This window comes from Ovis canadensis, chromosome 6, assembly GCF_042477335.2.
Source record: "Ovis canadensis isolate MfBH-ARS-UI-01 breed Bighorn chromosome 6, ARS-UI_OviCan_v2, whole genome shotgun sequence".
In the NCBI taxonomy this organism is placed as follows: Eukaryota; Metazoa; Chordata; class Mammalia; order Artiodactyla; family Bovidae; genus Ovis; species Ovis canadensis.
The window spans coordinates 58,310,829-58,336,429 of NC_091250.1; the positions used below are offsets into that span (position 1 = coordinate 58,310,829).

At 42.0% G+C, this 25,601-nt stretch overlaps 1 protein-coding gene across 2 annotated transcripts in view; it reads right to left on the reverse strand.

Annotated features, from left to right (window-relative positions):
• ADGRA3 (adhesion G protein-coupled receptor A3) overlaps positions 1 to 25,601 on the reverse strand; it is a 127,982-nt gene that overhangs the window by 85,342 nt on the left and 17,039 nt on the right. For both annotated transcript variants that reach the window (XM_069593784.1, XM_069593783.1), the window contains exon 2: positions 8,137 to 8,208. In XM_069593784.1, the coding sequence (XP_069449885.1) occupies positions 8,137 to 8,208 (72 nt within the window). The remainder of the gene's footprint in view (positions 1 to 8,136; positions 8,209 to 25,601) is intronic.

Genomic DNA, 25,601 nt, shown 5'->3' on the forward strand with positions numbered 1-25,601 from the left:
GAAATTCTCAAGAACTCTTCTCTGGAGGCACAACCAGTGAATCCTGTGCACATAAACATCCACCAACAAACCCTGTTTTGCCTTCTCCATGTCTCACTCCCAACCTTATGCATTAAGCCTTCTGTAAGCTAGCAGCAAAACTGCAATCCCACTCCACCCCCTCCTACAAATCAGAGCCAAGGTCTTCTAAATGAAACTGAACCCCCAAGGACCTTGCAATTCTATAAGCATAGGAAACATTCTTTCAACATAGTATAGAGTCTATTCTGGTTACCATTACTAAATAAGTATTTCATTAATCAGAACTCAGATTTTATGTTCCACAAAAACGGGGCCTTTGGGAGGTGAATAGGTTATAAGAGTAGAGACTTCATGAATGAGGTTAATGCCTTTGTAAAAGAGACCCAGAGAGCTCCCGCTTCCTCTTCCACTACATGAGAGAGACTGCAGCAAAAAGACGGCCAAGTAGGAAGTGGGCCCTCGCCAGACACCAAACCTGCCAGAGTCTTGATCTTGGACTTCTCAGCCTCCAGAACTGAGAGATATACATGTCTGCTGTTCATAAGCCACCCAGCTCATGGCATCTCGTTACAGCAGCCAGAACGGGCTGAGACAGATGATAAATGGATGGAAAAGTAAACCATGGCTGAGAGACAGGATTACACTACCTGACCTTCACCATGAAAGTCTTTTTAGTCAATTAGAGCTAGCCACAAAATCATTAGGAAATTCACACTCAGACAGTGTAGAAATTGCTGCATCTCATTCATAAGCACTAATATTTCTCAATAAAAGTAGAAGGTCATGATGTCTGCAATTGACTTTCAAGTAATTCAGCAAACATGTATATGTAGGCACACTCCAATATAAAGGAAAACAATAATGACGTGTTGTTATTAATGACTGAGTAGGTAAATTGGTAATGTGGGAGATTACTACATCATTCTTTCAATTTTCTGTATGTTGAAAATTTTAATACAAATTTTGTTCCCACTATTTTCAGTCCCATGAATTACAACTAGCCCTCAGGCTTAATTTATTAGTTCTCATCTCCCTGCCCCCTCTCCCGCCACAACCGACCCCAATTCTTTATTGCAAAGATATGATTTTAGGAAAAAACTAAATCAATGTTTTTGACCTATATAAGCAAAAAAGTTCTGCAAAAAGAAATATACAATGTCAGTTCTATTTTTTTTTTAAACATATGTTTCATTTATCAGATTTTAAAGAGTATCTACAACAGGAAGTGATTTAGCTAAAGCAGTAGTACATAAATTTGTGGTCAATGATGTACTGCATGTGTTTCTACAAAATACCTCTCATGAATAACCGAGGACTATAATATGATTTAAAGATGCACTTTTTCTTCAATAATAAAAAAATCCTTGACATATTATATAATATTTAATAATAGCCATATTAATCAGGCATTGCCAAAAGATATTTATAGTCAAATTCTTTCATTTAACATTGCCCTCCCTCCTTGCCTTTACCAACCCACAACTTCCTAGTGAACATAAGTCTAAGTTGAGGATATACAGCTAAATCTGAATGTTGCATGATTAAAATATAAATGAAAAGGCACACAAGAATTGCATAAACAAAATTAAAGGAATATCTTAACCCTCCCCCGTGGGAGAGTGGTTAAGAATCTGCATGCCAATGCAGGGGATGTGGGTTCGATGCCTAGGTTGGGAAGATGCTATACCCCGTGGGCCACTAAAGCCTGTGTGCCACAACTACTTCCTCTGAGGCAATCATCACCACCCCTTTTTAGGCTCACAACTGTATCTGTAGCCCACCCTCACCATTCCCTTGAGTTCCCTACTGCATACACAGCTGTCTAACTCAGCACCTACATCGGGACATCTCGCAGCCACGTCAGAAACCAACACAGTGTCAGGAGCTCTAGTTTGTGCTTTATCAAGTCCTCCCAAGTGATTCTATTGCACACAAAGTTGGACAACCACCAGTCCAGGTGAGGGTACTAGTCTCCAAACAGAGACTATGGGCTTTAAATTACCTTAGATTTACATTTCCCTGAAGGCTCCAAAACAAAAAGGTCTGTCTAGTAAAGAGTATTGCTTTTCCAGTAGTCATGTATAGATGTGAGAGTTGGACTATGAAGAAAGCTGGGTGCCTAAGAACTGATGCTTTTGAACTGTGGTGTTGGAGAAGACTCTTGAGAGTCCCTTGGACTGCAAGGAGATCCAACCAGTCCATCCTACAGGAGATCAGTCCTGGGTGTTCATTGGAAGGACTGATGTTGAAGCTGAAACTCCAATACTTTGGCCACCTGATGCAAAGAGCTGACTCATCTGAAAGACCCTGATGCTGGGAAGGATTGAAGGCAGGCGGAGAAGGGGACGACAGAGGATGAGATGGTTGGATGGCATCACCGACGCAATGGACATGAGTTTGGGTAAACTCCAGGAGTTGGTGATGGACAGGGAGGCCTGGTGTGCTGCGGTTCGTGGGGTCGCAAAGAGTTGGACAGTGACTGAACTGAACAGATAGCTCAGTTGGTGAAGAATCTGCCTGCAACGCAGGAGACCCCGTTTCGATTCCTGGGTGGGGAAAATCCGCTGGAGAAGGGAGAGACTACCCACTCCAGTATTCTTGGGCTTCCCTTGTGGCCCAGCTGGTAAAGAATCTGCCTGCAATGTAGGAGACCTGGCTTTGATCTCTGGGTTGGGAAGAACCCTGGAGAAGGAAAAGGCTACCCACTCCAGTATTCTGGCCTGTAGAATTCCACAGACTGTATAGTCCATGCGATCGCAAAAAGTCTACCCTGGAGAAGGGAAAGGCTACCCACTCCAGTATTCTGGCCTGTAGAATTCCACAGACTGTATAGTCCATGCGATCACAAAAAGTCTACCCTGGAGAAGGGAAAGGCTACCCACTCCAGTATTCTGGCCTGTAGAATTCCATGGACTGTATAGTCCATGCAATCGTGAAAAGTCACAACTGAGCGACTTTCGTTTCACTTCCCTACTTCCCGCTTATCCCAACCCCTCATTCCAGCAGCCAGAGCATCTGCTTACAGTACGTGCGTGTTAAGTCTCTTCAGTCGTGTCCGACTCTTTGAGACCCAATGGATCAAAGTCTGCCAGGCGCCTCCGTCCAAGGGATTCTCCAGGCAAGAATGCTGGAGTGGGTTGCTATGCCCTTCTCCAAGGGACCCAAGAATCAAATCTGCATCTCTTTCATCTCCTGCACTGGCAGACGAGTCGTTTTTACCACTAGCGCCACCTGGGAAGCCCCTCTGCTCACAGTCAGTCAGTCAGTCAGTCAGTTAAGTCGCTCAGTCATGTCTGACTCTTTGCGACCCCACGGACTCAACATACCAGGCCTCCCTGTCCATCATCAACCCTCGGAGCTTACTCAGACTCATGTCCATCAAGTCAGTGATGCCACCCAACCATCTCATTCTCTGTCATCCCCTTCTCCTCCTGGCGTCAATCTTTCCTAGCATCAGGGTCTTTTCCAGTCAGTCAGTTCTTCCCATCAGGTGGCCAAAGTATTGGAGCTTTAGCTTCAGCATCAGTCCTTCCAATGAACATTCAGTACTGATTTCCTTTAGAATGGACTGGCTGGATCTCCTTGCAGTTCAAGGGACTCTCAAGAGTCTTCTCCAACATCACAGTTCAAAAGCATCAATTCTTCGGCACTCAGCTTTCTTTATAGTCCAACTCTCACATCCACACATGACCACTGCTCACAGTAGCTCACAGTAAAAGCCAAGGTCCTTACAATAACCCTCTAGAATTTGTCCCACCAATACCTCTTTGGCTTCACTCTGGTCTCCTTGCTGCTCCTCAAAAACAGGCAACACGTTTCAGAGCGCAGCTTTTGCACCTACAGGTCCAGCTACCTATAATATTCTTTCCTCAAGGCTCAATGACTTGCTCTAAGCCTTCACACTATCACCATACAAAACTCACATACATAGTGCATAGGTGTGCAAAAGCCACTCCCTGCTGTATGTTTCTTTACCCATAGTACAGTCATTCCTTTAGTTCCAGGACCCCCACAAACACCAATATCCAGACATTCAAGTCTTTTATGTAAAATGGTATAGTAAAGTCAGTCCTCCATACCATGCAGGATGCAACCTGGAGCAGGGGGACTTGTACTTATGCTATCAATTTGCTTGCTATGTTTATTCTATTTCTCCCCATCACAACATAAACTCTTTAAAGACAGGACCTTTGACAACAAAGGACTGGGTTCACTAATGAATCCCAATCCTAAGACAGTGTGGGCAATTAATAAATATCTGCTAAACAAATTTAGATTAGCTACTCAGGAAAGACGTAATAATGATTGAGACAATACTTGTACCAAGCCTTGATATTAGACCATTTACCTTTTTAACAGTTTTAATTAACATGATACAATAAATCTACATCAGTTATCCATGGCACACACTTTTAAAAGAATGTCAACTAATCTTTAAAAAATGTAGATCATCACTAGGAAACTAGTTTCCAAGATGTCAGAAAGAGGTATTACGTCCTAAAAATAAAAACCCCAAACCCTAAGGAAAAACTCAAAAGAATCTAAAAAAGTAAAAGAGTATGTATATGTATAACTGATTCACTTTGCTGTACACCTGAAATTAACACAACCATGAAAATCAACTATACTCAAAAATTTTTAAAGACAAGCACACACACCACACACTCTGCTACTTTCTTATGAGGGACAAAAGCAAATACAAATGATGGAAAACAAGAAAGCTCCCAAACGAAAACCAAACATTTGGAAGAACAATTTGGTAAGCCTAAAGAAAAAGGTTCCATTCTAGATGGAGTTTGTAAGGAGTGTGTCCACCCACAGCAATTTTACTTTGTGGAAAAAAAAAGAAAACTAATCCTCTTAAGAAATCCACTCTTCAACCCAAGAGAACTGCCAAGACGGCTTGCCTTGCAGGTTTTACTCCATCTCTGGGGCACACATGCTAGCTAGTTAACCCAGCCAGCCCCTACTATTCTACTCCAAGCACCCTACCCAGCACTACTAAGCCCATCTCTTATTCTGCATGGCTTGGCTACAGGAACTTTAAGGCCAGACTTTTACAGCTTTGGCCCTAGTCTGAATAATTCCTTGACCTACCACTTGCTTTTCATACCACATCTCATTCTGGGAAGTGTTAAAGGAAGAAGTCTGATACAGTGTTTTCAGGTAATTTTTGAAAGATTTGAAAATGATGTCATTTATACAAACAAGAAGTCATTTATCCGGCTAGCTCGGTCTTAAGTTGGGTTCCCAGAAGCAGCCCAGGACGCTTCTAAAGTACTTCCTGGCAACCAGCAGGATTCTGCAGAGAGAGCGCCCTCTCTCTGCTAACAAGCCCCAAGCCTATCCTGCTGCTCCCTGGGGAAACCCTTCGATATCCAGTCCTAGCCCACACACTTCAGTGGCTACACGATCAGCTCTCCCGCTCCCACGCCATGCTGAGTCCTGGGAAATCTGGGATTTTGCTTCCCCAGGAAAGAGGCCTCAGATGCCCCTTTGAATCCAGAACTGTATATTGACTTCACGTGATCTTTTTCCCTGCCTTTATCCCTGTCTCCCCCTCATCCCAGGTAGGAACAGGGAGGAAAGCAAAGACAGAGCCCCTTCCTGGGGACCCACCAGCATGTAAGCTCTATCTATACTCCCTCCACTCTCCAATTAGCCCACAGAGTATGTATCAAGGTAAGGAATAATTTTTCACATCTATTGAAACCTCTTTTCTACGCTTGGACTAGGACTTCAGGAACTCATTGGTCAAACAGTCCTTTTTTCTGTTCTGTTATCCATTCTCCAGAGGCAGAGCAATTAGGAAACAGGTAAGGAAAATATACATGGGTTAATCTATCAAAACACTACATCACTGCCACAGGCTGAACTGTGTACCCCTGGATTTCCTACGTTGAGGTCAAAACCCCAGTACCACAATGCTGTCCACACTTCTGATGTGCGTGAACCACCAGAGCAATCCTGGTGCCAAAAGTAACTTATGTTTCTGAACACAAGAGACACCACAGCACCCTGGAGTGCCCATTACCCTTCCCTTGGAAAGGGCAAACCTCGCTAATCCTGCATCACTGAGCACCTACATGCAGGGCCTGATACTATGCTGTGGGTGACAGAGTATCCGTCAGGCACGATGACTTTTATTACAAGGAACACAAAACTAAACAGGATCATGAACAGTCCAGAGGGAGTCCTGTTTCAGGGAGGTCATGCCAGCTCCCCTCCACTCACCCGACGGGCCTACCCCACTCTCCTCTGCGCATCAGCTCTGGCCCAAGCCCGCAGCATGGCGGCTTCTGTACCAGAAGTCCAACCATCTTTCTGATGACAGGGAGGAAACTCCTCTCCCCAAAGCCCCAAGCAAATCTCAACTGGATTCAACTGGGTCAGATACCCATTCCTGGACCAGTGACCGTGGAATGTGTGCGGACGGGTCTCTCAAGGAAAGGCTTGGACACGAGGTGCGGCTCGCACCCTCGGAAGCAAACGGACAATGTGGAACAAGACAGGAAGCCTCGAATGAAAACAGAAAACAAAACAAAAATCTGAGAATTAAGCCCCACTGTGTAAAGATCATTTTACAGGTGTGTATGTGTACACATAAGTGTGTACACACGATTGTATGTACACATGCACACGAGTGCACTGCGGCTGCGGCTGCCAAGTCGCTCAGTCGTGTCCGACTCTGTGCGACCCCAGAGACGGCAGCCCACCAGCTCCCCCGTCCCTGGGATCCTCCAGGCAAGGACACTGGAGTGGGTTGCCATTGCCTTCTCCAATGCATGCAAAGGAAAAGGGAAAGGGAAGTTGCTCAGTCGTGTCTGACTCTTAGCAACCCCATGGACTGCAGCCCACCAGGCTCCCCCGTCCCTGGGATTCTCCAGGCAAGGACACTGGAGTGGGTTACCATTGCCTTCTCCAATGCATGCAAAGGAAAAGGGAAAGGGAAGTCGCTCGGTCGTGTCTGACTCTTAGCGACCCCATGGACTGCAGCCTACTAGACTCGTCCATCCATGGGACTTTCCAGGCAAGAGTACTGGAGTGGGCTGCCAGTGCCATATATATATATGTAAATGCATATATTACACGGGTAAATGTAAATGCATTGCTATATATGTATATGTAAATGAGTAGAGGGGAGCTGGAAGGCCTCAATATAACCTAATTCAAAGACATTTGATCTCAGTGAAAGAAAAAGACGAAGAAATCTAGATGCTATGTGCTTAAATAATACATCTGAGATCAAAGCAATAAAGTCCTGTGGGAATCAATTGTAGGAGAAGACACCAAGTGAAACAGTCAAGGAAAGGCCACACAGAAGTAGAGAAAAGGAAGAAATGAGAACTAAGAAAATGAGGAAAGTCTGTTATCCAACAGACATGCAGATGCTCACTGTGTGACCGGCTCCCTGCTGTATCTGAAATGTTGTCTGAAACGTATGAGTAACATGGGAAATGGAAACATGATTCTAGAGTAGCATTCAGCATACAAGCAAATTAAAGATCCACTGTGCAAAATTCACCAAGGCAAAAAATAAGTGATACTTGTCACACATCTGGTCAGAAGCAAAACAAGACCTAACTGTTAAGCAAAACAAAAGGATCACATTCAAAGACGGCTAAATAAAATATAAGTTTATACAAAAGTACTTCCCCTTGGATGAGGTTTCTTTTAATTCTACTGAACTAACTTAGAAGGTACGCACATTTCGTGACAGAATTTCAAAACAGCATTGAGGCTTTAAAAGCCACAGGTCATCAAACTATGCTGCACAGCCTGTTTCGTAAGCAAAGTTACATCCACGCTGATTCATGCATGTTCTGTCTACGGCTGCTTTCTCCAGACAGTGGCATAGCTGGGTCACAGTGACAGAGACCACGCGGCCCACAAAGCCTAAACTATTTACTATCTGGCCCTTACCAAAAGCTTGCCCTCCTCTGCTTTAATGTATTGCTTTTTAAAATTCAACTCTGAAGAAAGAAAATAAATTCTGAGATGTTTCATAATTGGGAAAACAATTCTATTTGAAAAGTTGATAGCTTAGTAACAGACTTACATTGGAGATGTATTAAACAAAATACCAATACGAGATGATAATAAAAGAATACTCACAATCTTTCGAGGAGACTTAAGCCAGAAAATGAGCCATTCTTCAGCTCGGATATTTTATTGTTACTCAGAATCCTAAAAATGACCAAAAAAAAAAAAAAGGTAAGTTGCCTAATATACGTACATCGTCAATATCAAAGTAATTTAGCTTGTTATGTTTAAACTATAGGAACTCTAAGAAGTCACTTATTACCCAAAGAATTTTTGAGATGCTTGAAAGAATGGGAGCTTCCTTCTCTTTCAGAAACAACCCAAAATAGCTAATTTGCACATCTTGTCACATCTTAAATTGTTCTTGTCACCCTAAACCAAGATATTTGAAAAAGTCAACATAAAATAGCTCTAAGTTCAGTGTAAGAATAAAGAATGTCTATACATTCACAAAAATTAATTTATATAAACTGAATATCTACTTAAAAACTGAAAACTTAATACAAAAAGAGCTTTACCAAGTACTGACTTGAAAAGAAATACAGGGCTTCCCTGGCGGCTCACTGGTAAAGAATCGGCCTGCCAATGCAGGGGACACTCACTGGCTTGTTCCCCAATCCAGGAGGAGCCCACGTGCCACAGAGCAACTAAGCCTGTGAGCCACAACTACTGAGTCTACACGTGCCCTACAGCCCATGCGGCACAACAAGAGAAGCTGCCGCAATGCGCAGCCCACACACCGCATCCGGAACAGCCCCTGCTCATTGCAACTAGAGCGCCCACACGGAAACAAAGAGCTGGCACAGCCAATAACAGATAAATAAATGAAAAACGATTTCAAAAAGAGAAATACAGTATCTCCCAGATGCCATTTCAATACTGAATATTATTTGCAACTTAACTTGTATACAAATCTGTATGTGTGAAAATATTATACTTTTTGCACACATTCACAGGCAGACACAGGTAGCTGTATTGCAATACTACAACTCATGGATTAGGATGATGGTCTTTAAAAAACTGGAAACAAAAAAATGATTTAAAAGAAGTCCTGGTCGAGCCACCACCATGGCAGAACTTGCCCAAGAGCAGACAATGCACACATGGTCTTGCTTCCTCTCCAGGCCCTGTAACTATGCTCCTTTTGCATCTTGGATGCCAATAAGGAATTTCCACACAGAAGGTGAAAATGTTAAAGCTACCTTGCTTGGGAGAGATGGCGACTGCAGCCATGAAACTAAAAGACACTTACTCCTTGGAAGAAAAGTTATGAGCAACCTAGACAGCATATTCAAAAGCAGAGACATTACTTTGCCAACAAAGGTCCGTCTAGTCAAGGCTATGGTTTTTCCTGTGGTCATGTATGGATGTGAGAGTTGCACTGTGAAGAAGACAGAGCACCAAGGAATTGATGCTTTCGAAATGTGGTGTTGGAGAAGACTCTTGAAAGTCCCTTGGACTGCAAGGAGATCCAACCAGTCCATTCTGAAGGAGATCAGCCCTGGGATTTCTTTGGAAGGAATGATGCTAAAGCTGAAACTCCAGTACTTTGGCCACCTCATGCAAAGAGTTGACTCATTGGAAAAGACTCTGATGCTGGTAGGGATTGAGGGCAGGAGGAGAAGGGGACGACCAAGGATGAGATGGCTGGATGGCATCACGGACTCGATGGACATGAGTCTGAGTGAACTCCGGGAGTTGGTGATGGACAGGGAGGCCTGGCGTGCTGCGCTGCATGGGGTCGCAAAGAGTCGGACACGACTGAGCGACTGAACTGAACTGAACTTGGGAGAGTGGAAATAATGAGATAAAATAAATGAAAAAACCAGCCTTAGAAGAGTTAAATTAATGGCTCAAGACCATACTAGGAAATGGCAGAGCTGGAATAGGAACCCTGGTACACTTCACTCCAAACCCCCTGTTCTTCAATATACACCAATGCTGGTCAAGAGACACCCTTACTGGCATTTTAGGCTGAAAACTCTCCATCCCACAAGGTGCTGTACAACTTCAGGGGCAGACTCTTCACACTGGGTACAGGCTGAGGGCTGCCCCCAATCCACAATGGGCAACACTGTACATACAAACGTTAACAGAACACCCCTGGGTCATGAGGTTTCAGGCACTATCTTCATTTTGTTTACTCTCATCCTTCTTTAAAACAAAAGAGTCCATTGTGTGTATGAAAGCAAGCAACAAGAAATAGCCATTTGACTCATTTTCTTTAGTTTGAAGTTAAAAAAAAAAAAAAGCTAATGCAAATTAACATTTCACAGCATTTCTGTGATAAAGTCAAGCTTACGTGTGCTTGAAGCCCAGCTCTATCATGTGCAATTACACTGGTCTGAGCAAGTCACTCCATTTCTCTGTAATACAATTCCTCATTTATAAATGAGAAGAACAGTAACTATTGATACCTCATATAATTCTAGAAAGAAAGCAGAAAACACCTATCACACTCAATGACTATAATGTTTCAAATTCTACTTCCTTGGTTCTAAGACATACATCTTCCCTCATTGTAATGTTTCTGAAGTCAAAATGTATCTGGCAATCAAAGCATACCACTATGTAGCATTTTCTCTCTCCTCCAACCTGTTACTAAAGCAAGGATAAGGCCTGAACCACTGGAACCAAGGAAAACATGGTGATCAAGAACGTGCCAATTAAAACATCATTTTTTCTAATCAAAGCTGCCAAAGGACTTTAAGTAGCAGGCATGGGCAAAAGCAAACTTGGACTTGGACAAGGCCACAAAGGCCACTGTAACAGCATTTCTCCGGTAGTCCACACCCAAGAGCTACCAACCTTGCCTTCCTAAACAGGCAGGGGTCCTAAGCCTAAGAAGCCACCAAATCTAACAAGAAATATATTCAATGATCTAATTTAAGCATGATTTATACCAAAGAGTTCAGCTTTTGTAAGAGGGGGAGTTAAACAAATGATGGTATACCAAACAACAAAATTGTGCACATCCATTAAAAAATGATCCTTTTAAAGGAAACTTGATAAAAAGGAGAATGCTTATAATCAGTTCAAAAGTAAAGAACAAAACTGACACCATTGACTGGAATGAATATAATGCAGAGACAAAAAGATCTGGAAGAAATATATCACAATGATCACTATCTTGGTGATGAGGCTTCTACTTCTCTCTTAGTCTTTATAATCTTGCAGTATTTTGAAATATCTAGAATGACTCTTCTCTTTGAAACAGACTTCGATGATAAACATAAGAATCTTAATTACCAAGTATAGCTTGAAATTGAGCTAATTTTGAGTGTATCTTAGAAATAAACACTGAAGTAAGGAATACTTTATTTCTGCTGAGATTAAAAGCTCACATTTCATTATTTACACTCAAAAAAGATTTATGTAGTGACTGCAACTTAAAAGGCAGTTAAAAGTAGTGCAAAGAACAATGTGGTTGCTATCTCAAGCTTTTGAGACCTCACCAGTAATAAGTGACTCAGTCTCTGACAAGTCACTTCACTTTTCTACATAGACTTCTGTTTCATCATTTTTAAGACAGAAGAGATTAGGCAAGAATGATCTCCATTCTTAAAAGAAGCACCTTCCAACTCCTTTTAATTTTTTATAATTATTCATGTTGTAATGAGCAAAGCTGAAGAAACTGATGGTGACTGAGAATTTACAAGCAATGAACCAAAAGTAAGGAAATAAAGGAAAACCACACAAAGCTACCAAACTCACTGCCAACCACCATGCTGTTTCAGAATGAAGAATGAAACCTACACACAGAAGTAGCTTGGGAAAAACTGCCGGGATGGGGACTGAATTACACTCAGTGAGGTTTGGTATTGCTTCAGCAAAAGGCCTGTCATTCGCTTAGTCATAAAGGCTTTAGTACAATAAATGACAGACTTTATTGACGAGAGTAAAAGGAAGATATTTTATCACACTTAAAGAGTTATAACTGTATCCTTAAAAATATAGTTTACAACCTCATGTTAATATATTCAATCTACATATTACTTGATGTGTTTAAGGATATTTGCAAGAAAACAGCATCGGTATGAATAAATCTACTCTGCAGACAGTTTTTATACTCAATTTTGAGATAGAGGGACTGTGGAACTAGGAAGTGCATAATATCATGTATCATTATAAACCTAAAACCTATTCATAATCAATATTTTTGCTGACACCTTTGAAATTTCAAACTTTCTAGGAGGTAACTAAATGAAAACTGTAAAACTTGACCAGAGTTACAAAGCTTATATATACTCATTTCTGTTCTATACTGATGACGTTACCACCGCATGATCTACAGGCAACACTCAGGAATGCTTTTATGGGTTCATGCCTCTGGAATTCAAACACAAGAAGAGTTTGATGTCCACTGCTACCCCCCAGAACAAGTTAGTTCGGTGGGTAATCTATGCCTGAAACATGAAAAAAAAAAAAAGGAATACAACAAAATGTAGACATGGTTTTTTTAAATCAAAAGGTTATGGAGGAGAAAGAAATAAAAATTCAGCATTACAATTTCTCAGTTGCATGCTATTTCAACTCCCAGAACAGAATGCTGTTCATAGCACCACATTCTGTATGGCAGAAGACACAGAATCATTTTCCTTTTGAGAGGAACTGAAAATATATTTCAAGAGCATTCAGAGCAAACGTTAGGAATATAACTCTTAAAATCAATATAATTTCCTGAAAGAAAAGAAGACAGTCAAAAAAGATAAATAAGAAAAAGATAAATAGGGTCATTAGAGTGGGTTGAATGGTGTTCCTCAAAAACGTGTGAAAGTGAAAGTGTCAGGCATCCAGTCGTGTCTGTCTCTTTGTCAGTCTGTAGCCCACCAGGCTTCTCTATCCAGGGAATTGTGGAGGTAAGAATACTGGAGTAGGTTGCCCATTCCCTTCTCCAGGGGATCTTCCCAACCCAGGGATCAAATTTGGGTCTCCTGCATTGCAGGCAGACTCTTTACATACTGAGCCAGCAGGGAAGACTCCAAAAGGTATACCGAGAACTTGTGAATGCTACCTTAATTAGAAAAAAGCTATCTGCAATGAAGTTAAGGGTTTCAAGATAAAACTCATCCTGGATTAGGCTGGGCTCTAAACACAGTGACAAGTGTCCCAGAAGAGAAAGAAAAGAGGACTCAGAGGCACATGTGAAAACAAGGGCAACCTCAAAAAGAGGAAAAAGAGAAAATGAAAGATAGGCAGATATGGCTAATATACAGGCATAATAACCAAAGATTTTCCAGATCTAAGGAAAAGTGCAAACAAAACTATGTTCTTAAATGTAGTGTATTTTTAAAGCTTATTTTTTTACTTTTAAAAATCCATAGCAATGTTAAAAGATACATAATATTTACAACCACTATCAAAGACAAAGGACTGATTTCCCAAATATATAAAGAGCTCTTTAAAAACAAATCCCCAATAGAAAATCTAGCAAAGGCCAACAGATAGTTCATTGAAAGTAAACACTAGTGGATCACAACCACATGAAGGGATATACAGCCTTAATTACAGAAGAAATGCAACTTACTAAAACAGGATGCCATAAATCACTTATCAGAATGGGGGAAAATGTGGTAACACATTTAGACTCAGACGGGAATAGCCACTCACATTTAGGTATAAATTAGTACAATCACTACAGAGGGCAAAAGTACAAATGCATATATAATATGTGATCCATTAATTCCCCTTCTAGAAATTTACCCAAAAGACATACTTTGTTGCTGTTGTTTAGTCAGTAAGTCATGACTGACACTTTTGAGACTGTAGCCCACCCGCCAGGCACCTCTGCCCATGGGATTTCCCAAGCAAGAATACTAGAGTGGATTGCCATTTCCTTCTCCAAAAGACATACCTGCACATGTACAAAATATATACATGTTAAATATTATATAATCATATATTTAGATAACAGAATTATGCATTGCTCTACTGTTTATAAAAGCTAATTACTGAATATTTACATTGGCCCCAGGAATATGGAATTGGTTTAAGTCATCCATTAAATGGATACCATGCAGAATGGGGGATGGGGGCGCGGAGGTGGTGGCGAGGAAGCTTTCAGCTATTCATACAGATCAGACACACTGAAGACTGAGGGCATATATTTACATATTAAATGGTTCCATCCCTTGACATTTTTGATTTGCTAAAATAATAATACAAATTGATTTTCTACTAGATTTATCATGTAGAATAGCACCTGTTACTACATCTTTATCAAGCGCAAGAAAAATAGACAATATGGCTAGGCTATGCTTCTGAGCTGCTAACTTACACAATGGGCACACTGCCTAAACCTTTAGGCCACCTGTGACAAGCTAAAATCAGAAATGTTAACTCCTCGAAAGTGAATGTTTAGTACTTTGCTTCATTTATCCCATTAATGAAAACTGGTTATTTCCCATGTTCTCTTGGGGGCAGCCAAATACAACCCGCCACCTGTTTTCTTGATAACCCATGGGCTCTAAGAATGGTTTTTTATGTTTTTTAGTGGCTGAAAGAAAACCAAAAGAATGATACTTTATGATACATGAAAAAATCTGTGAAATCCAAATTTCAGTGTTCTTAAAGTTTTATTGCGACACGACGACGCCCATTTGTTCACATATTGTCTGTGGCGGCTTTGATGCTATGACAGCAGACTTGAGGAGTGCTGAAGGAGACTGGCCAGGAAAGTCTAAAATATTTACTGTCTGGCCCGTTACAGAAAAAGTTTGCCAGCTCTTGTCTTAGTGTACTCTGTCTCAGCTTATTCTCTGTTTTCAGGCAAATGAAAATCAAATGCTAATTTCTAAATTAATTCTTCCTACCAAGTAAGAATGAGAGTTATCTACTGCATTTCAAAACTCTCCATTGATTTGAATAATCTTTATTTTAAAATCACATTTAATTCTGCAAGGCATCAGCAATTACACACATTTTGCCCCACATGCTATCTGTTCATCAGTGCATCCTTCTGTTAACTGGATGTGTTCATTCATTCCTGCAGAAAGACTTCTGGGTGATACGCTCTGTCTCTGTGGGTCAAAAAATGTTTTGTCCTTGCTCCGTCACATCATCTTGTTTTAACAGCACTTCTCACTATCTGAAATTACTCTGCTCAGATATTGGTCTATTTACATGTCTCCCATGACAAGGTAAAATCCATTAAGCAAAGGGGATCTTTTTCAACTTGACTGTCACCACATCCCCACAAAAAAAGGTCATAATGGTGAACACCGGAGAGAGTCTATCTTGCAGCCACTCTTTTCTATTTGGATGCACACTCATTCACTCCTCACAGAACACTATGAAACAGGCACTATTGTTTTTTCAAAGACAGTAACAACAAAAAATTTGCAAGCTGGGCAACTTGCGCAGATTCATATTCAGACCAAGTAGCAGAGTGAAGAGTCAAACAGTGCCTGATACATGAGAGACTCACGGGGCTAAGGGAGGTGCAGTACTAAGATCTCCCTTCTGGACAGAGCCTGTGCAGAAGAGCAGGCAACTGACCACTTCCAGCTGCGACTGTCCAGAAGATCTGCCTCAGTTCCAAGCAGAGGCCACCCACTTTGCAGGCAATGCCAGTCCAGGACTGAGCTCCACAGTGATAAGCAGGTTCTCCATCCCTGGTCAGTACAGACTCCCCAGTAGTCCTGCTCTGCACCAGTGCTTCCTGCCGGGCGGCCAAAACCCTCTCATAGCTGCAGGTAGTCTGCACCACCCAATCTTCCTTCCTTTTCTCTCCTTTCACAGGAGCTAGACTTGCATCCCAATCCAGAGGCTTTCCATAACTTCTGCTTCATCTCCTTCTTCCCCTATCCCCCGAGTTAGTTTCCAGAGTTACTCTTCTAACCCCGCTCCGGCATGTGCTTCCCACAAGATCCAACTGATAGGACACCTACAATATCTGTTCGGTAAATGAGTGAAATAAAATTATGGCTGGGTTTAAGGTTCTGTGTTCAAAGATCCCTCTATAAGGGATTAATGATACAACATCTACAATATCCAAGCACCCAGTCATACAGATGAGACATAAATTTCAGTCCCATGCTCATTTCTCCTTCTCTGAGACCTACTGAAAAAAGTTTGGAGGGGGCAGGGGCAGGAATAAAAAAAATATCTACCAGAAAATGCCTAGATTTCTTTTATGTGCATGTGTTCAGTTGTGTCTGACTCTTTGCAACCCAACACAGACTCCTCTGCTCGTGGGATCTCCCAGGCAAAAACACTGGAGTGGGTTACGATGCCCTCCTCCAGGGGAATTTGCCAACACAGGGATGGAAACCGCCATCTCCTGCATGTCAGGCGGATTCTTCACCACTGAGCCACCTGGGAAGCCCCTTCCTCTTTTAATACTGCAGTAAAAGTTGTCTTAATATACTTTCCCCCACATTTTAACCCTTCTAAAATTAGGACCATCTTAAAATAGAAATTTTTAAAAAATGTCCAGCTGCTAGAAAAAGGAATCAGTTATCAGCAGCTGTTCCTACTGGCAAATACACAAACTGTGGGTGAATGTGAAGTCTGGATCCTTAATGACGGCTTAATGTTGATACATTAAGGTTTCACCATGATACAGCACTGAAATAAAAAGTCATGTAATGGGAGACTGCATATTATATGACAGTCAGCATAATTAAAGGCAGCAGAAATGTTAAATCTCCCAGAATTTAACATTTAGGAGAGGCTGGTGGGATTCATTCATGTGTCATGGAGAACTATTATTCAAGCAGCTCACATCTCTCATAAGCTGCCAGCTAATTTATAAGCGAAGCAGTTAAACTTAAATGAAACATGATTCAGTGGAGTTGGAGGAACTTTGTTAAATCAACCAAATAAAAAGTACAAATAAAACCCTAATATTCCGTACAAACAGACAAATTATACTGCCAAGTCTAAAGATGCAAAAGAAAAAGTCAAGATCACTTATAAAAATCTCAGCAGTTTACAATACATGCACCATGCTGTCCAATATCTTAAAATACATTTATCATTTATACACAGAAAAGAAAAGGGGACTGATAAAGAAGTAAAATGTTATTAATAGTCAAAACTGGCAAATCTGGGTATAAAATGAGGGTTCTGCCCATTATTCATACTCTTTCAACTTTCATGTTTGAAATTATTTTCAAAGAACAGTATAAAAAGTTTTGTATTAAAACGACACTTTGCATGACAACAACGGTGAAGTGCTTCAGAAGATTTCTAAATGAGATGGCAGGGTGTCCACTTCAGTACTGAAGAAGTGGTATTTCATGGTGTGGGGAAGAAACACTGACATTTTTAAAGAAATTACCTCCCTTAGAAAAAAAGCTGTTTGGAAACAGGCATCTGACTGTTGATGGCATCTTAGCAGCAAATATTGGCTGCTTTTTTCTTCTCCATCTGTTCCTCAAGTTGGTTGGATACAGGCGCTCGTAGACCCATCCTTCACATCTCTCAATTCTTCTTCATAATTCTTAAACCTTCTGCTTTGATTTTAGAAGAAATCCTCGGCTCAGTTTTCCTGACCACTAATTTTCTCAATCTGATGCGGTTCCTATTTTAATCTTGAGCCCATGTGCTGCCCCCAGCCGCCACAGTCTAACATTACAACCTCAGGGTTAATGTCTCCAATTGCCTCCTTTTCTCTATAACTCCTTTCCTGCAACAGCTGTTGCTTTCTGGATTTGTCCTTCTCTTGGATCTGAGACTAGGGATTACGAGTTTCCTGTATTAACTTCTTGATCATCCTGCTGATCTCCTCTCGCATGCCTGATGACTCATGGTTGCTTGCTCATCTTTACAAATGGAGGTCTGGATCAATGCAGATTCCCCGCTGCAGGCGGTTTCTTGAGCACATATGAAAATAATGGGGAATAAGCAGGAAAGGGAGTTGAGCAAAAAGCATTCATCTCTAGGCACAAAGTCTAATAATCCTTAGAAAGTAGGGACACAAACCTGGGTCCCCAATGACGAAAACTTCAACTTCTGGCTACAGTAAGCTACTGGTATTCTGCCTGGACAAATCTCCCAGCTTATTAAGAACTCCGCTAAAGGGCTTTGCTGCAGAAGTGAACCCTACCACCAAGCCCGCTGAGTCAAACGCAACGAGAGCTGGTTCCGAGCTATTCATTCCTGGCCATCACTCTCCTCACCACTTCTGCCGCCACTCCCTGGAGTTTCAATTCTTGGGAATCTTCCAGGATCCTGTGAAGAAAACTTCACTTGCGCAGTTACTCCCTCTTCTGTCTCTATTGGGTCGTAAGTTCCCGTGCCGTGCAGTTTCACCATCAATCTGATCCCATCTGTTTTATTTATTCCATTGCATCCTCAGTGCGCCTGGAGCACTGCAGCACCTTTCTCAGTTTTCAGCCCCATTAGTTACGGGTCTGTTCATATTTTCATGTTTCTTCTGTCATTTTCAACAGAATTTTGGAAGCAAAGAAGAAAAAGTAAACAAGTGTGGTTCAATGTATATCCACTGAGGGGGTTGTAAAAGAGTCATTTCCTAAGAGTGGAGGGCTCCCTCCCTCTGCTGCATCCTCTCTGGATGCTACACGACTGGGGTCAGGCTTCCTGTCTGGCCCATCCCAGCCCCGCACACAGGGAGGCTAGCCTTTCCCTCTGCGCTGCCAAAACCCAAAGAAAAATCTCAACCACCTTTCACTTGGAAGAAAGATGACGTTTAATCACAAGGGTACCTGCTTAAAACAATGCCTCATACGTCCATCAAAGGTTAAGCTCCAGGTGCCCTGTAAAACAATCAGGTGTCGGAGGAAACCCATTTGTGAGTGCCACAGGCTTGTGGTTCAGCATCCAACCGCCAAAGGCTAAACAAGGGTGGGGAGTCATGTGGGGAAGGAGATGCGAGAGGGAAGTTGTAGTTCTGTTCCCTCGCCTGGCCACTATTAAAGCACAAAGCTCAACTGAACCACTCTAAAAGCTCTTACTGGCTTTATTCGGGCTCCTCTGGTGGCTCAGACGGTAACGAATCTGCCTGCAGTGCAGGTGCTGTGCTGAGTCACTCAGTCCTGTAAAACTCTTTGCGACCCCATGGACTGTAGCCTGCCAATCTTCTCTGCCCATGGGGATTCTCCAAGGAAAATTACTGGAGTGGGTTGCCATGCCCTCTTCCAAGGGATCCTCCCAACCCAGGAATCAAACCAGGGTCTCCTGCATTACAGGTGGATTCCTTACCAGTTGAGCTACAGGCAAGACCCTGCAGTGCAGGAGCCCAAGATGTGATTCCCTGACCAGGGATCAAACTTGCGCCCTCTGCAATGGAAGCATGAATTCTTAACCACTGGACTGGCAAGGAAGTCCCTGAATAATTTTTAAAAATTAGACAGCAAGTCAAAGATATCACCAACTAACATATTATTATAGGGTCACAATATAATTTATCACCAGACACATTAATAATTACAGCAAGACAACAGGTGTTAACCTGGGCATATGGTCATCCTTAATACTCAAATGGTTCATTAAATAACCTTTCAAGTTTCCAGGCATTTCTATCAAAGATTGACATTTTAAGGCCTGCTTTTTTCTTATAATTATTTCAGAATTTTTATTCAGTAGTTTTATAAATAAAAGAGCTGATCCGGTGGTTCAGATGGTAAAGAATCTGCCTGCAAAGCAGGAGACCTGAGTTTGACCACTGGGTCAGCAAGATGCCCTGGAGAAGGGAATTCTACCCACTCCAGTATTTTTGCCTAGAGAACTCCATGGATGGAGGAGGCTGGCGGGTTACAGTCCCTGGGGCTGCCACGAGCAGACTGAGCAACTTAACACTTCCATTTTTTTTCCACTTCATTCAATAGTTTTATAAATAGGAAGGAAATCTATTTTTCTGTTTTTGCATTAAGTTGGCATGTAATCAAATGCTGCTGCTACTGGTGCTAAGTTGCTTCAGTCATGTCCGACTCTGTGCCATCCCATAGACAGCAGCCCACCAGGCTCCCTCATCCCTGGGATTCTCCAGGCAAGAACACTGGAGTGGGTTGCCATTTTCTTCTCCAATGCATGAAGGTGAAAAGTGAAAGTGAATTCACTCAGTCAGGTCTGACTCTTAGCAACCCGATGGACTGCAGCCCACCAGGCTCCTCCGTCCATGGGATTTTCCAGGCAAGAGTATTGGAGTGGGGTGCCATTGCCTTCTCCGGTAATCAAACAGCATTTGGTTAATTAAAAAAAACTAAAGGTTTTTTTTTCTTTTTTATGCCATACTACTTATGAGCTACGAACGGAGGTTCGTGACACTGTACAGGAGACAGGGATCAAGACCACCCCCAAGAAAAAGAAATGCAAAAAAGCAAAATGGCTCTCTGAGGAGGCCTTACAAATAGCTGTGAAAAGAAGAGAAGCGAAAAGCAAAGGAGAAAAGGAAAGATATACCCACTTGAATGCAGAGTTCCAAAGAATAGCAAGGAGAGATAAGAAAGCCTTCCTCAGTGACCAGTGCAAAGAAATACAGGAAAACAATAGAATGGGAAAGACTAGAGATCTCAAGAAAATTAGAGCTATCAAGGGAACATTTCATGCAAAGATGAGCTCAATAAAGGACAGAAATGGTATGGACCTAACAAAAACAGAAACAGTGGAGTGAGAGACTTTTTATTTGGGGGAGGGGGGGCTCCAAAAGCACTGCAGATGGTGATTGGATCCATGAAATTAAAAGATGCTTACTCCTTGGAAGGAAAGTTATGACCAACCTAGACAGCATATTAAAAAGCAGAGACATTACTTTGCCAACAAAGGTCAGTCGACTATGTTTTTTCCAGTAGTCATGTATGGATGTGAGAGTTGGACTATAAAGAAAGCTGAGTGCCAAAGAATTGATGCTTTTGAACTGTGGTGTTGGAGAAGACTCTTGAGAGTGCCTTGGACTGCAAGGAGATCCAACCAGTCCATCCTAAAGGAAATCAGTCCTGAATATTCATTGGGGACTGATGTTGAAGCTGCTGCTGCTAAGTCGCTTCAGTCGTGTCCAACTCTGTGCGACCCCAGAGACGGCAGCCCACTAGGCTCCTCTGTCCTTGGGATTCTCCAGGCAAGAATACTGGAGTGGGTTGCCATGTCCTTCTCCAATACATGAAAGTGAAAAGTGAAAGTGAAGTCGCTCAGTTGTGTCCGACTCTTAGCGACCCCATGGACTGCAGCCTACCAGGCTCTCCATCCATGGGATTTTCCAGGCAAGAGTACTGGAGTGGGTTGCCATTGCCTTCTCCGATGTTGAAGCTGAAACTCCAATACTCTGGCCACCTGATGCGAAGAACTGAGTCATTTGAAAAGACCCTGATGCTGGGAAAGATTGAAGGCGTGAGGAGAAGGGAAAGAGAGAGGACAGATGATTGGACAGCATCACCGACTCAATGGACATGAGTTTGAGTAAACTCCGGAAGTTGGTGATGGACAGGGAGGCCTGGAGTGCTGCAGTCCATGGGGTCGCAAAGAGTCAGACATGACTGAGCGACTGAACTGAACTGATTGTTTCCAAAATGCCAAAAAATGAAAAACTGCTTATTAAATAACACTTCATTTTATCTTAGGAACACATTAACTCAATGAGAAAAGGTAGCCTATTTTTCAAGGTGTCTTTAACATCATAAAGAACACTGGACACTTCATATTTATGAATACAATAAAAGCATGCTTATTTGGCATTTTAATCAAATAGAGAGCTCTCTCCTGGGAACAGAATGAGTTTCTTCTAGGATTTTGAGCCTGATTTTTAAGCTGAAATTCACGATGAACCTACTATGCATTAATTGAGTATATTTACGCATCTATTGTGTGCTCGGAGTTACATTAAAGAACACAATAATTGGTCTCAAGGACTAATACAATACATGAATCTTGGTATAAAGTGCTACAAGAGGACTGTATGATTCAAAGAAAATACAGAGTTTAAATGTTGCAGAAATGCAAATGAATAAGGGAGACATTTCTGAACTTTGTTGTTAAATGAGGAAGAATTCCAAGTGCAGACAGGAGGGGAAAAATGCTTTTAAACAGAGATAAACTCTGTATTATTTTCTTTTGCTACATAACGAATTACCACAAACTTAATGCTTTAAATCAATACCTATTACTTAGCACACAGCTCTGCAGGTCAGAAGCCCAAGGCCAGAGCATGTGGATCTTCTGCTCAGGGTGGGAGCTGGCTGCACAGCACCTGGGTACCGATAGAAGGGATGCTGCTAAGTTAATGAATGGGGTGGAGGGAAAGAGGGAGATGAGTGCACATATCACCTGTGAAATATTCTTGCCAGTCATGCTTCAATCTGAGCAGGAAAAAAAAAAAAAAGTGATACCTTGTAATTTACACTTCCCATTGTGAATTTGTGTTCCCTTCCTGTGAAGGTGTGCAAATGTCTTTTGACCATTATAACATACGGGTTGTTAAGTGTGAACTCTCAAGTCAGACTGCATCAGCTCACAGCCTGGCTCCATCTCTTACTGCCCGGGTGACCTCGGGAAAATTAATGAGCTTCTATGCCTCCCTTGCTCAGGCACAGAAGAGGGATCATAATAATAATGACCTCATGAGGGAATTATGAGAATCAACTAATACAACACAAGCCTTAAAAACACTTACGACAGGATCTGGCACACTCAACAAACATTACCAATTATTACTGGCCCATATTTCGACTGGATTATCTATCTCTTCTCACTAATTTGTAGAAAGTTCTTAATACATGGGAACCAGCAATTTCCAATAGATCTTCCAAAAATTCTTAGGCAGCTGGCCCAAATGCTGTGTGCCAGTCTCTGTTAGAAGATACTTAAGAGTTCAGAAACTATTACCAAGGAGTGAAATTATTATTTCTGACAAGCATAGTGCTCACCGCTAAGCAAAGAATTGTCTAATTCTTTCGGTAAGTAATCTCCCGGGACTTCCCTGGGCGTTCAATGGTTAAGAACCTGCACTTTTACTCCAGGGGGTATGGGTTTGATCCCTGGGGCAGGGAGTGTCCCTTGTAGCTCAAATGGTAAAGAATACTCCAGCAATGCAGGAGACCTGGGTTCAATACCTCGGTCAGAATATCCCTGGAGAAGGGAATATCTACCCACTCCAGTATTCTTGCCTGGAGAATCCCCGTAGGCAGAAGAGCCTGGCAGGCTACTACTATCCATGGTGTTGCAAAGAGCTGGACACCACCAAGCAACTACGACTTTCATACTTTGGGGAACAAAGATCCCACGTGCCTCAAAAAAAAAAAAGAAAGAAATCTCCTGAGACTTTGGTAAAATTCAGAGACACTCTTTCCATGTAGCTACTGAAACTGTATCAAACAGGAAAGAACCTGGATATGTACAAAAACCCATATGACCCCAAGATTATAAAACCAAACAATCCAGTCATTAACAGAGTTTTGGGGTTCCAGGACCATCGGCAAATAAGGGCATGTGTGCCACCACCTCCCCATCCTGTGCCAGAGCAGGCATCCGAACTGGCACTTTCCTGATAAGCTCAGGCAACACTCCTGATGGCTGCTCCCAATTCATAAATGTTATCATTCAAGGAATCTGTTTACCACACTGGTTCTACAACAGAAACTCCATCACAGCAATTATGACCTCAATGTACTTTTTATAACTGGTGGAGGCATCGTGACCAGGAACTGACCTGCCCACTGAAGGTGAACTGTGTACAGAGAGAGAGTCAACAGGGAAGTGCTGTGAAGTAGAATCAGTCAGAACTCCGGCATCAGAGGATGTGTAAACAAACCTGTGGCAATTGGGCAAAGCAGTAAGGGGGTAGGGGGAGCATCCAGGCAAGAAAAATAATCACATGATATAAAATCTGTAGCATATCCATACAGTCTGGAAATAAAAGGGGAAAATATCTATGTGTCTGTGTATGTATAAAGTCAAAAAAAAGCATTTTCACGTTGCTTTAAAAAAGTATGCTTCTGAACTTTATGGACACCTTGTACATTCCTGTGATACTCAGAAACTCAGATAAGCAGACTGGTAGACTAACTGGGCTGGGACTTAATAATCTATATTTCTCTAACAGAGGAAAAGAATGAGGATGTGCAAAGAGAGAGCCAGAGTTCAGTGCTAGAGCTCAAGGATTCAGATCTAACTCAGGGACAAAAAAAAAAAAAAATCAGCTAACAGGATGAAAGCACAAAGTTCCATGTTGGTTTAGCCCTAGGGAAGGAACGAGGGCAGGTCTCAGCCCGCAATTGAGGGGCAATCAGCCTAAGAATGGTGAGAAAAGGCATGTGGCCAGATACTAAGGACTGCACAGCCCCAACATCTGCCAAGAAAACAGCCCTGCTATTATAATGCAACAAACCCCTTCTAATACACAATTTGACCTTCATCAAATGAGCATCTTAACTCTGAGGATTTTTAAAAATATCTCAGTAATCTTGAATTTCAGCAGTTAAAAAGAATTAAAGATAACCTAGTTCAAAATCTTATTTCACTCTTCAGCAAAGTGATAGCCAGAAAAATTATGATGTGTAAAGGGTCACATTCTACTCAGCAGCAAAGCTAACAGAGCCCCCGAACACTTTGAGTCTTGTTGCTAATTCCTCTGTATCCTGCTTTCTAAGCATTTTTGTCAAACATGGAATAGGCATGCCAGCTTCCTGCTTACTCAGGCACAACTCTGACAGGTAGATGTGAGTGCTCCCTGACAAGAGTGTGAGATGGAGTCTCGTCCCATGGAGACCTATCAAAAATGCAACTACCCCCTATGATGTCATTATTCCTTTCATCTTAACAGAGCGGCAATGCCTGAGGTAGGTCATTTATTACTCGAAGATGTCACTCTAGGATAAAATTTTTGATCTCAGGAACACAGGTAAGAGGAGTATTTAATAATCAATAATACTACAGTGCAATCCTAAGTATGATGCTCTGATCATTCCCATAACCACTTGCTGATAGCAAAAAGAGACACTACATTTGTCCTTGAGTTACTAGGACACAGTAAGTACTGAAGGAGAAATCTCAATTATTCCATTTTCCCATGTCAGCCAACTCTACAGAAACAGTTCAAAGTAAAGAAGTTCCCCATCTCTTTTGCTCTGCAAAGGCTTACCCTCAACCCCTACTGCCATTATGAGCATTGATGAACAGAATAGTGAGAATTACAAGCTTAAAGGCCACATTCCTGGGCCAGAGCCTACACAGCATGTAACCTGAGAGCATCAATTTACCTGTCCACGCTCAGATGGCACACCTGAAAAATGGGGACAATGCCAAGCTTATGAAGTTATTTTACCAACTAAGATGTGTATGTGGAACATTTGGCACTGAACCCAGCACATGATAAATATCGCAATTAGAACCTGAGTTACTAGGACACAGTAAGTACTTAAAGTCTCAGTTATTCTATTTCCCCATCAGTCAGCCAGCTCTAAATAAATCATGGAGCGCTGCAGTCCATGGGGTCTCAAAGAGTTGGACACGACTGAGCAACTGAACTGAACTCAAAATCAGTTAAGGGCACTTATACCCAACTAAGCCTTGAAAAACATGGCGGTTAGGGCACCAACCCTCCACTCAGTGGAAAATCCAACTTACAGTCAGCTTTCAGTATA